This window comes from Palaemon carinicauda, unplaced genomic scaffold (genome assembly GCF_036898095.1).
Source record: "Palaemon carinicauda isolate YSFRI2023 unplaced genomic scaffold, ASM3689809v2 scaffold2, whole genome shotgun sequence".
Classification (NCBI taxonomy): Eukaryota; Metazoa; Arthropoda; class Malacostraca; order Decapoda; family Palaemonidae; genus Palaemon; species Palaemon carinicauda.
This window is the reverse complement of record NW_027169589.1, coordinates 850,756-864,669: the sequence shown is the minus strand read 5'-3', so window position 1 is coordinate 864,669 and position 13,914 is coordinate 850,756. Positions and strand designations below refer to the sequence as shown.

The 13,914-nt window shown below is 40.8% G+C and overlaps 1 protein-coding gene across 1 annotated transcript in view; it reads right to left on the bottom strand.

Annotated features, from left to right (window-relative positions):
- Positions 1 to 13,914, bottom strand: part of Cap-D2 (CAP-D2 condensin subunit) — a 307,837-nt gene that overhangs the window by 122,624 nt on the left and 171,299 nt on the right. The window contains exon 15 of the mRNA XM_068368385.1: positions 11,024 to 11,130. Within this exon, the coding sequence (XP_068224486.1) occupies positions 11,024 to 11,130 (107 nt within the window). The remainder of the gene's footprint in view (positions 1 to 11,023; positions 11,131 to 13,914) is intronic.

Genomic DNA, 13,914 nt, shown 5'->3' with positions numbered 1-13,914 from the left:
TCACTGAGATATCATCTATTACACTCTGCAGTTCTTCATAGTATTCATCTTTCCCTTCTTCAGGGGAATAGTTTGTTGGTGCATAGCAAACTATAACACTCATATTGTACGGCTTTGATTTAAACTTAGCAAGTAACAATCTACTATTCAAAGCTCTCCATTCCGTCAATGCCTTCTCTTCCAACTCCATCTGTTCTTCCTGAGTCATCATCATCTCCTCCTACGGCTATTGAGCTTTTAATTCAATACTTCTCCACTCATCATCTCACACTTCATGCTTCATAGTTCTCAGCCATGTAGTCTTGGGTCTTCCAACTCTTCTTGTGACTTGTGGAGCCCATTTGGAAGTTTGGTGAACTAATCTCTCTTGGGGAGTGCAAAGAGCATGCTCAATCCATCTCCATCTACCCCTCATAATGATCTCATCTACATATGCACTCGAGTAATCTCTTAGTTTCATTTCTAATCCTGTCTTGCCATTCAACTCCCAATATTCTTCTGAGGGCTTTGTTCTCAAATCTACTAAATCTGTAGAAGATTGTTTCACTGTCATACCACGACTGGCGTCCATACAGTAACACAGATCTCACTAAACTAATATACGGTATAGCCTGATTTTTATAAGTAATTTCAGGCAATTTGATTTCCAAATTTTACTTAACCTAGCCATTGTCTGATTTTTTTTTTTTTTAATCTTTCACTAAACTCCAATTCTAATAACCCTGTATTGGAGATCATAGTTCCTAAAAACTTATATGCTTCTACCTCATTAATCCTTTCTCCTTCCAACAATATTTCATCTTCCACTACATATTCTCTTCTCATCGTCTCTGTCTTTTTTCTATTTATCTTCAGCCCAACCTCATTTGACATTTCATGCATTTTGGTACGCAGGCTTTGCTAGTCCTGCGGCGTTCTGCTATAGCATACTCTAGATCCGGTAATTTCCTATTACCAATCCAGTCCAATTCTTCTCCATCATCTCCAAATGTTCTATGCATTAAAAAATCCATGAGGAGGATAAACAACATGGGTGACAACACAAGCCCTTGTAGTACTCCGCTGTTCAATGGAAATTCATTTGATAGGACTCCACTAACATTAACTTTGTACTTGTTATGCTCATAAACAGACTTAATCAAATTTAAATATTTATGAGGAATTCCATAATGCAGGACTCACCACAAAATTGGTCAGTGCACACTATCAGAGGCTTCTTCATAGTACTGTACACAAATGCCATTAAAAGTGGATTTCTATATTCTACGCGTTGCTGTACATCATCTCAAAAAGGAAATTTCGTAAGTACAACTTCTACCTTTTCAAAATCTTGCTTATTCAACTCTCAGCTTTTCATCAACCTTTCTCTATAGTCTCTTTAAAATAAGCATGCTATATATTTTCAGGACAACTGACGTAAGTTTAACGCCTCTGTAATTATTGCAATCAGTCAGGTCTCCTTTTTTTTGCCATTTTCACCAATTCTCCTCACTCACATTCATCATATTTTGCCTCTTCCTGAGTAAATATGATATTTTCATTATAAAATAAATTTTTGAATATACTTACCCGGTGAATATATAAATAGCTGACGTCTCCGACGGTCGACAGATTCCAAAAACTCGGCCAGATACCGCATATACTTCTCATCCAAACCAGTTCTTCTCAGTTCGTAGGGTCTCTATCGGGGAGGAAGGGAGGGCCTTTAATATTATATATTCACCGGGTAAGTATATTCAAAAATTTATTCTATAATGAAAATCTCATTGTTAAATATTAAACTTAGCCGGTGAATATATAAATAGCTGATTCACACCCATGGTGGTGGGTAGAGACCAGTATTAAAACAATAAAGGCGTATATGCTTAAGAGTTTTTGACAAATATTCAAAAAACAAACTTAAGTATAGGTACCTGGTAAGGAAGCTGACTCTGATGATTACTCTGCCTCATTAGTCCGCTATCCTCACGAAGCCCAGCGATCCTCTTAGGATGCTGAAAGACTCCCAGGAGCTGCTATATCCAGGGTGAACACCCCTATAACAGGACCTCATCAATACCCTTAATCTGGGCGCTCTCTAGAAACAATATTTTGAACACCCGCCAAATCAAAAAGATTGCGAAAGACTTCTTAGTCTCCCGTACAACCCAAAACAAGATTAAAAATTTCAAGAGTAGATTAAAAGGATATTGGGATTAAGGGAATGTAGTGGTAGAGCCTTCCCCCACTACTGCACTCGCTGCTACGAATGGTCCCAGTGTGTAGCAGTCCTCATAAAGAGTCTGGACATCTTTCAAGTAATATGAAGCGAATACCAACTTGCTTCTCCAAAAGGTCGCGTCCATAATACTTTTAATGGATCTATTTTGCTTAAACGCTACTGAAGTTGCTATCGCTCTAACTTCATGAGCCTTGACTTTAAGTAAATTACGATCCTTCTCACTTAAATGAGTGTGCCCCTCCCGAATCAAAAGTCTAATAAAATAAGACAACGCATTCTTAGACATGGGCAAAGAGGGCTTTTTAACGGAGCACCATAAAGCCTCTGAACAACCTCGTAGCGGTTTAGTTCTGGATAAATAAAATTTAAGAGCTCTAACGGGGCACAGCACTCTTTCAACTTCATTCCCCACAATCTCAGAAAGACTGGGGATTTCAAATGATTTAGGCCAAGGACGAGACGGAAGTTCATTCTTGGCCAAAAAACCAAGTTGAAGAGCACATACTGCTTTATTAGTGGAGAAGCCGATGTTCTTGCTAAAAGCATGTATCTCACTAACCCTTTTAGCCGAAGCAAAGCTCACCAAAAAAAGTGTCTTGAGGGTAAGATCCTTCAGGGAGGCTGAATTTAATGGTTCAAACCTGTCTGCCATAATGAACTGTAGGACCACGTCCAAGTTCCAAGCAGGAACGGAAATATGACGCTCCTTGGAAGTCTCGAAAGACTTAAGCAGGTCTTGGAGATCTTTGTTATTAGAAAGATCCAAACCGTATGCCTGAAAACAGAAGCTAACATGCTTCTGTAACCTTTAATGGTGGATGCAGAGAGGGAGCGACCGTTTCTCAGATAAAGCAGAAAATCCGCAATCTGCGCTACAGAGGCACTGGATGAGGAAATACAGGAGGACTTGCACCAGTCTCTAAATACCTCCCATTTCGACTGATAGATCCTGATGGTAGAGGATCTTCTAGCCCTCGCGATCGCTCTAGCTGCCTCCTTCGAAAACCCTCGAGCTCAAGAGAATCTTTCGATAGTCTGAAGGCAGTTAGACGAAGCGCGGGAAGGCTTTGATGAAATCTCTTTACGTGAGGCTGTCGCAAGAGATCCATCCGCAACGGCAGACTTCTTGGAACGTCTACCAGCCATAGAAGTACCTCTGTGAACCTCTCTCTCGCGGGCCAGAGGGGAGCAACCAACGTCAACCTGGTCCCTTCGTGAGAGGTGAACTTCTGCAGCACCTTGTTTAGGATCTTGAAAGGTGGAAAGGCATAAACGTCCAGGTGAGACCAGTCCAGCAGGAAAGCGTCTATGTGGGCTGCCTCTGGATCTGGAACTGGAAAGCAGTAAGTCGAGAGCCTCCTTGTCAGTGAAGTCGCAAAAAGATCTATGGTGGGTTGACCCCATGTCATCCATAGCTTCTCGCACACAGTCTTGTGCAACGTCCACTCCATGGAGATGACTTGTCCTCTTCTGCTGAGGCAGTCCGCCAAGACATTCATTTCTCCTTGCACAAATCTCGTCAAAAGAGAGATGTTACTTGCCTTAAATGGAGTTCCTTCTGATCCGTGGACCAAAGACCCGAGCATTCCAGACTGTCCAGTGGAGCTCCCAAACCCAAATCCGATGCATCTGAATACAACACATGGTTTGGGTTCTTGATCGCAAGAGAAAGACCTTCTCGAAGTCTGATGTTGCTGTCCCACCAAGTCAGACATGTCTAGACTGAGTTGGAGATTGGGATAGAGATACTCTCTAAGCCCTTCTCCTTGTTCCAATGGTTTAGGTGAAATTGGAGAGGGCAAAGGTTGAGTCTCCCCAGAGAGATAAACTACTCCAGCGATGAAAGAGTTCCCACGAGGCTCGTTCAAACTCTTACAGAGCAACTGTTTTTCTCTTGCAAGTGACGGATGCATCTGAATACAACACATGGTTTGGGTTCTTGATCGCAAGAGAAAGACCTTCTCGAAGTCTGATGTTGCTGTCCCACCAAGTCAGACATGTCTAGACTGAGTTGGAGATTGGGATAGATACTCTCTAAGCCCTTCTCCTTGTTCCAATGGTTTAGGTGAAATTGGAGAGGGCAAAGGTTGAGTCTCCCCAGAGAGATAAACTACTCCAGCGATGAAAGAGTTCCCACGAGGCTCGTTCAAACTCTTACAGAGCAACTGTTTTTCTCTTGCAAGTGACGGATGCATCTGAATACAACACATGGTTTGGGTTCTTGATCGCAAGAGAAAGACCTTCTCGAAGTCTGATGTTGCTGTCCCACCAAGTCAGACATGTCTAGACTGAGTTGGAGATTGGGATAGATACTCTCTAAGCCCTTCTCCTTGTTCCAATGGTTTAGGTGAAATTGGAGAGGGCAAAGGTTGAGTCTCCCCAGAGAGATAAACTACTCCAGCGATGAAAGAGTTCCCACGAGGCTCGTTCAAACTCTTACAGAGCAACTGTTTTTCTCTTGCAAGTGACGGACTTTTAACAGAGCTTGTTCCATTCTTGTGGGAGACGAAAAGGCCCGAAAAAATTCGACACTGTATCTCCATTCCCAAATAAAGAATAGTCTGGGATGGAGTACTGTAAGTTACGACTTCTCTACGTTCACTATGAGACCTAGCTCCTTGGTTAGGTCTAATGTCCATTAGAGGCTCTCCAGACAGCGATTTAATGACGACGCCCTGATTAGCCAGTCGTCAAAATAAAGGGAGGCTCTGAATCCTCAAAACATGTAGAAAGCTTGCTACATTTTGCAAGAGCCTTGTAAAAACAAGAGGAGCAGGAATGAGGCCGAAGCACAGTGCTCGAAATTGGTACACTACTTTCCCGTCCACAAACCTCAGATGTTGTTGAAAGTTTGGATGAATCGGGATGTGGAAGTATGCATCCTGAAGGTCGAGAGAGACCATCCAGTCGCCTTCCCTTACTGCTGCCAAGACAGATTTGGTAGTCTTCATCGTGAACTTTGTCTAGACAATGAACACATTGAGCGCACTTACATCTTAAGTACTCCTGCAGTGAACGTGGCTGCCAGATCATTGGAGCCATCCCTGATAGCCTTGTTCATGCATGACATAATAGTACAGCAATACATTGACAGCTGGAGAGACCTTCTTACTTAAGGCTCCCAGGGACCAATCCAACAAACAAATACTTCAAACGCTCGAAACAACTCCTAACAGGAGATGGTCTAGCTCTGAAGCAGACCATAAAATCTTGGAGCGTCTCATGGTTAGACGACGAGGAGAGTCCACTAGGCTTAAGAAGTCTCCCTGGGCAGAGGCAGGTACTCCCCAACCGAGAAATTCTCCTGTGTCACACCAGACGCTCGAGCGAGAAGCTAATTAAGAAGGAGGAAAAGCAAAAGCAGACTTTCCTAAACTTCTCCTGGATTCCAACCAGTCTCCCAGTAAGAGCATGGCTCTCTTGGAAGAACAAGAGAGAACTGACTTCGTAAATGTAGGAGTCGAAGAAAGTCATGCCAAGAGTAAACTTAGACGGCGGAGCAGCCGTTACAAAAAGAGTAGGACAAAATTTCACTAAAGAAATTCATAATTATAAAACAAGGGATTGTTGGACCACCCTAGGATACTCCTCTTCTGAATGACTCCCCAAAGGTACATTAGTTGAAAGGGGGTCATCAACTTCTTCAGAAGGCACATCATCTGATAAATCTAAAGTCTTGCGAGAAGGAGATTTATATTCAGAATGACGTGAAGGAAAAGCCTGACAGGCTACATCAACTTGTATATGAACAGAAGTTAAAGTTGGAGGGTCGATGTCACGTTGTGACTGCAGAGAATGTTATTCTACTACACTTCGTGACAGAAGTAACTGACGTTCAAACGTCCCGTAGTAACAGCGGTGACTGCTGTTCGATGCTATATCGTGACTACGATGACTGACCCTCGACGTCACGTCATGTCTACGGTGTCTACCGCTCAACGTCACGTCGTGTCTGCGGTGTCTGCAGCTCAACGTCACGCTGTGACTGCGGTGGCTGACGTTCAGAGCGATCAAAGTTACATCGAGATTTATGCTCCGCATCTCGTTTAACAGCAAAGCTGTCACTAAGGATAACGTCAGCGTGACGTAACAAAGCTCGTTTAGAAGGTTGAAGACCTGAATCACGTATCCCAGAACCGTGACGTACAAAAAGCAAAGGATCCTTTCACACAGGAACAGGATCGTAAGCTTCTATTAAAGAAGAAAGCTTTAACAGCATATCTTGCAAAACACTTAACTTTGGATCAACCTGTGACTGCGGTGGCTGACGTTCAAACGTCACGTAGTAACAGCGGTGACTGCTGATCGATGCTATATCGTGACTACGGTGACTGACACTCGACGTCACGTCGTGTCTACGGTGTCTACCGCTCAACGTCACGTCGAGTCAGTGGCAGAAACGTCTGTACATGAACGTCATCGCTATGAACGGGACTCTCATGATGACTACAGCTAGGACGTTGAACTTGTTCTGAAGGAACTAATAAACGTTTCAACCGTCTCGAAACCTTACGCCCAGGCTTTTAAAGAGACGAATCATCGGAAGACGAGGAGAAACTTCGTCTCTCCTGTCTTATGGCAAGGACGTGCTTGACGAGCAACGTCTGATACCTTTGAGGGAACGTCTGTTTGTTGGTTTACACTCCTCACTCCCTTAGGTCCTACGACATTCCTCCTCCCTGGTGCAGTGGAGCCTGAAAGAGGTCTCGGACTAGGCAAGCGACAAGCACGAACAAACGAACCCTCCGCAACACTGAACATGTTTTTCGCACTTTCTTCACTGATATCGCATTTTTTAATAAATTTCACATTAGACATGAATAAAGCTGATTTCTACCTGAAGCATGCAATTCTCCCTTAACCCTTTCGCTGCGGATATTCAAATAGGATGTTGCACAGCTATGTGCACATTTTCACCAAAAATTCAAAATGCTCAAAATTTAATGAAACTAACATTTTTGTGTTCTCTAACCTTTCTGTTTTTAGGATTTAACAATATTTTCACCTGAGTTTATCTCTTTATGCCTTAAATTCTTCGATAAATAGGTAAAAATTAAGAAAAATCACAAAAATTCCTTTCCAAAGATGATTTTATCAATTCCACTAATAATCCTTCACCCAATTTATCATTGACTCATACATTTATTCTCCACATTAGTAATGTTTTTTTACACTTTATGGGTATATGTGTCTCAAAACATGGAATGATACAAAGAGGGGGCTTTTCAACAATTTGATCACAAAAATAAGTTGTTTGCTTTCCTATACATTCGCCTTTACCTTTCATCAAGCAATTCTTTGGCAAGATAGAGCATATAATACATTGGGGTTTGGGGTTTTTGTCAGCGTATTGAGCTGGAACATGCCTTTCAGTTAGTTTAAATTCTATTGGATTGAAAATGTACCCTTTCCTTGAGTTTTGCTCCGCTTATACCCTTCTAACGTAGTGTTAATAATTTTTCCATGAATTTTTTTTTTATCTAACTTAGCAGTGGGATTCTGAATGTTATAGCATATGTTTGAGTCTACTGATACGGCTTCAATGATAAAATGCCTAATTGGTTGGTACCATTTCAGACTCTTTCTTTTGTAAGCATATGTTGAGCATAGCTGATCAAAATGATCAACTTCCCTCATATACTTATTGTGTTCCACATAAACACATGGCTTGTCTATTTCTGTCACTTTTTTTATGAAGTTTCACTTTATATATAACTACTGTTTCTTTTAAAGATACTTGGCGAGAAGTAGAGGCCATATCACTCATAAAAGAAAAGAAATAAAAATAATTCTTCAACCCAGAGTTAAAGGGAAAAAATTAAAAGGACAAAGTTAGCTGACTGATAAAAGCAGAACAATATCGAATGTTTTCCTAAAAGTATAATAATACCATAATTTACAATTATATATGAAATTTATGATACTGTGAAACAAGCATTTATAAACAAATTATATCTTTATCAACAACTTGTATCACTAAATTATGCTGTTAAAAAATAAAGGGACCGATAGGCAACTAACAGACTGAACGTCAGCTGTCGAATGTAAACAAAGCTTCAGATTTAAAACACGAAACTTCTTTTCTTGTGAATGTGTTTGTTATTTGACTATTATTAATTTAATTGAGTTAATTTCTATATTGATTTTTGAAAACACCATTATCTATCACATTTTGAACATCCAATACTAAGAAATACGTTTTTATTTGTGTAGTTGTCATGGCAACTGTTGAGCTCTAATGTAAACAAACTTTTACTTACGCTAAACGAGCCTTGGAAAGCATGATATTACGATAACTCTATGAATAATATTGATTTATATAGAAAAAACATGCATATATATTATAATTTCATGTTGACACAACGTAAAAATAAAAAAAAATTACAAAAATCATAGAGTAAATGGGAGAAGAAAGACGAGAGCTTCAGAGAGTGGGGAGTTCATAAAATCGGCAACAGATGGCAGCATGTAGAGGCCAGATAGATCGTCAACAAAAGGCGCTAAGCTTAAAATTTCTTACGCGGTGTGGAGTAAAGTCGTTCTCCGCAGTGAAAGGTTATGAATCTGAGTAAACTAAAGTCGTTCTCCGCAGTGAAAGGGTTAAATCAAAAGGTTAGAATTGCGAAATAAGTCGTATAATGTAAGCACATTAGTACAAAATGAAACACATGCAAAAATCAATAAACATATACATATATATCGAATAAAACGGAAATATATAAAGTTAAAAAGATCAGTGACTGGGGATGAGACTAAAACTAGTTCACTAAGGACTACGTTTTCAATCTCTCACCGTACAGTGCCTTGGGATGAGAATAAAAACTAAAACGTTTTATCCTCTCTCCCCGTACAGAGACTTGGGACGAGAGTAAAAATCTGAATCGAGAACAACGTTACTCGCTCCCAAACTCCTTGTACAGAGACTTGGGACGAGAATAAAGATCGGATCTCTCTCTCTCTCTCTCTCTCTCTCTCTCTCTCTCTCTCTCTCTCTCTCGTCACTCACAAGAGAATGGCTCACTCACTCTTCGTCAATAACAGGTTATTTGACTAAAGGAAAATACTGAAAGGACTAAGAAATTGAAAATTAACATGTTCCTTTAAATTAGTATCTAAAAAACTTCAGTTTAAAAGAAGAATGAACAAAACGTCAAAATCGATTTACTCTTTCTGCAAAGTGAAACCGTGATTCTCTCTTTCTCTATCGTAACGATAGAGCGCAAACTGCGTAGCATAAATAAACCAAAAGTTAGTTCATCTTTGAAAAACAGCACGAAGACTATTCAAAGAATAAATTTTTTAAAATATTTTCTAAAAATATTCATCTCATCACTCTTACAGAGCAACTGTTTTTATCGAAACAAAAATAAAAGTTGAATGGGCTCAACGTTGTTTAACTTCGTTTTCCAAGTCAGGACCGCCTACAAAGAATAGGCAAAGGCCGCTTATAAACAAAAACATAAAATTTATCTCGGTGTTTAGTATAAATGGAAACTAATCGAAGAGGCCTAATAAAGGCGAGTGAGATATAAAATATATAGAGGTAAATCTATAAATATCAACAATAATTTATAAAGTGATAAAATAATTACTAAAAGCCTTTAACACACTTCCGTACACTGAGGGAAGTGTCGGCCATCTTTTCTCTATGGAAAAACCAGAGCGAGATTAAAAAAGCAAGGGCAAAAACTTTTCCTCTGCTTTCAAAAGCATTTCTTTTGAAGATAGTATTGAATAATCCAATACGGCGAAAGCAATAAAACCAAAACCAAGTACTTCACCAATCGGTAGAAAACTCGAGGTCAAGCGCGAGCGGAACCAGTGTTGTCTTTAACACCGACAGAGAAGAACTGGTTTGGTTGAGAAGTATATGCGGTATCTGGCCGATAGTCAGCGCTGGTGGGCACACCCGGCAGCCTTCATGGCGATCGCTCGCGAGTTTTTGGAATCTGTCGACCGTCGGAGACGTCAGCTATTTATATATTCACCGGCTAAGTTTAATATTTAAAAATATATATTGCCTAGGTCTAAGATTTTTTAACCAATCCCCTTACAACAAGTTCCAGTTAGGGCCAAGATATCCGAACTATATTTCATAAATTAATTTTCCACTTGCTGTAACTTCCCAAACTGGTTCTAACATTCCAATTACCAATTTTCAATTTTTCTTTAGTATCTATAAACAGTGAGATTCTTATCACCCTGCTATGCCCAAGACCGGGGCATTTTTGCTTTCCATAGACTGACTAAATCCATAGAGGATTCATTGGCTAGATTCATCAAAAGATAGCCAGTTCCTTGTGATGTGCAGTGCCTATCTAACTAAGGCAAGTGATCCCTGCCATTCAATACTAATTCCAGCAAGGTCATCCGCCAGGCATTAGGAGTAAAAGCCGGGAAGATATCCTGTCTATCACCTTATACCTAATCAGTCACCCTGCTGACAGTGACTCCATTGAGATTTAAGGGGCCATTTCCTCCACACCCAAGTTCTCATTACTCAACCAAGGTGCTCATCCGTTTACATAACCGTTGCAAACATGGATTGCCAAGATATACCGTCTAGTACGGTAAATGATGATGATGATATTTTCTAAACAGCTTCCTTACTTTTCCCTCCATAACTTTATATCTTTCTCAGTATCATAATTTTTAACATAACTTACTACTTGAATAATACAAAGCATCATAATATACATATATGAATAACAAAGACTAGCTACTCATGATGTGTTACATTTGAAAGTTACTGTATTTAAAATTTTCAATGAAACGACAAAAAAATTGTTAACATAACTGTACCTGAGTTGACAAATTGGGATACAATTTCTTCTAATGATGTCCGCTCACCTAAGGTACACCCAGTAATCAGGGCTGATAGATTCCTTACAATGAGTTGTGACCTGGCCCTGAAAATTGAGCAAGATAACATTATGAAATTCACCTTTGCATAAAAAAGACAAGATAATCATATCACTTAACCCTTTTACCCCCAAAAGGACGTACTGGTACGTTTCACAAAACTCATCCCTTTACCCCCATGGACGTACCGGTACGTCCTTGCAAAAAAATGCTATAAACATTTTTTTTTTACATATTTTTGATGATTTTTTGAGAAAAATCAGGCATTTTCCAAGAGAATGAAACCAACCTGACCTCTCTATGACAAAAATTAAGGCTGTTAGAGCAATTTAAACAAAAATATACTGCAAAATGTGCTGGGGAAAAAATAACCCCTTGGGGGTTAAGTGTTGGAAATTTCCAGAGCCTGGGGGTAAAAGGGTTAAAAAGGCATTCACTTCAAGAGGAAATTCTGTTTTTTAGAATAAATATTCTATTTTATTATTCACAAGAAATTCATTGCAACTTCTTTAAAGATGTTTGAAAATCTCAATCCTGATAAAAACAAATGTTCTGACTGACTCATGCAATAGCCACCTCATTGAGTTGACAAGTCATTAGCACACCATTTGCTCCACATCAACAACCTCAGATAAACAAACCAATCCCGTATCGTCAGTAATATAACCAGCCAGGTCTACGTTTATTTTTATGCGGGTTCTTTAATCTACATGTTTAGATTAGTGAAAAATTTTAAACAGTTTCAATTTTTCGCACACCTTCATAGCGTCAACTAGTTCAAGATTGCCATTAGTGTGACGTTCTTTTCCGCTTCTCTTTCCTTTTTACCTCTCCTAATGTACTATATATTACTCTTGTAATAACATGATACTATCCAGAACATAAATAATAATAATAATCAACAGAATATTAAGAAAAAAAAATTATTTCTATACTCACCTGATGTTAACGTTGCTTTTTCAGAACATGTTTCTCAACATTTATCCAAAAATTTATTAAAAGTTTCCTTCTTTTTTTTTTAACAAAAGGTACATATCCCTTGTAAAGTAATACAAATCTTTAACACATTTAATTTTGAATTTGAAAGTATTATTGAAGCATAGTACCTTGGACTGGTATTTCCCGTTGTCTAAGCTGAATACTTGAAGACGGATAGATTGGGATCTGGAAGTACGCGGCCTTTAGGTCCAGCATGCACATGAAGTCCTGTGGTCTTACCGCTTGTCTGACCATGTCTGCCATCTCTATGCTGAACGGAGTTTGCTTGACAAACTTGTTCAGAGCTGAGAGGTCAATGACTGGTCTCCAGCCTCTAGACACCTTTTTCACAAGAGACGCTGAAGAAGCCTTGGATACCAGTCGAGGACCTCCTGGAGAGTTCCCTTCTTCAACGAGGTCAAGACTTCTGCCCGCAGGGCTAGCCCCTTTGCTGATCCCATTGCAAAGGAGTCTATTGACACTTAATTCCTGATCAGGAGAGGGAGACATGTTGTGAACAGGACGGGATACCCTGAATGAATCACGAAGACTGTCCAGGGTTCGGTCCTGAGTTGCTTCCACCTGTCCCAGCAACTTTGTAGGCATCCCCCCACTGGTGGACAAGAGGGGGGAATGACTATCCTAGCATTTGCGGCCTTGGACGCTCCCTCTAGGATCTTTTCCTCTCTGGGAGGACTTTGTGCCTTTCCTGTCCTTGGTCGGAAAAGGCTTTTTAGACACCACTGGCTTCACTTCTGTCTTGTTCGTCGAGGTCTTGGTTGGACGAGATTGCTGAGGAGCTGGTGGTTTATAGGGCTTGGATGTCAAAGCCCAATAGAGGAGGGAGTCCTGATGAGACTTTCTCCATCTCACAGCAGCGAGTTAAATGTCTTTTGGCTCGAAAAGAGAAGATCCGTCTGGAAAGGAGTTCCTGAGCCTAAATATCTTGGCATTCGGGACCTGCTGATGGAATCTCTCAGACACAGCATCTTGACGTTTCAGGATGGTGTTCACCCATAAGTTGGAGACATGATGGGTGAGAAGCTCGATGGTGCGGGTGCCTAGGAGACGAAAAGTTTCCACAGCATTTCTGGTACGTTCCTTGGAAAAATCCTCGGTTCGCACCAGGATTCCCAAGGTTCCCAACCAAAGATCTAGCCACGAAGTAGCCTGCATGGCATACTTCGTGACCTTTTCCTGGTTGAGGGTCTCAGCTGCCGAGAAAGAGACCTAACGGCTGGAGAGCCTTTCAAGAGACCCCCCCTTGGTAAGCTCTTCCAGAGAGTGGTGGAGTGGAAGAGCTGGACGAGGGTCATTCAAGACCTTAAAGTACTTCCTCTGCTGGACACGAGGTGGGAGGAGCTTGGCGGTAGAGCCGGAACATTGAGGGGAGGAGAGATCGGAGAACTGTTGAGCAATCTTTGCCCGGGCATTCTTTAGCCATTGCGACCAGGGCAAGGCTGCACTGGTCTTTGAGGACTTCTGAGTGCCAAAGACATGATCTAAGACCGTGTCTTTGCCCTCTAGTGGAGGAAACTCCGGGTCGGTAAACCCGTTCAGTACCCTGATGAGAGTCAGGACTTGCCAAAAGGCATATTCTGATTTTTTATGCTCCCCCTCTGAAGTTTGACTAGTAGCAAAGTCTCCTTCTTACTGGTGGTTCCTACAGGACTGGGGGTCCTTGAAGAGGACTTTGGCAGTCTTAGATTCCTTCAATTCCTTCCGGGGAAGGAGATAGGACATCTAGCATCGAAGGACGGTTGGAGTTGACCTTCCTGACTTCGTAGGTGGGGAGCTCTCTGAGCGAAAACCTTCCTCCGAAGGTGGGAGGGAGGAAATCCATCCCTCGCGAG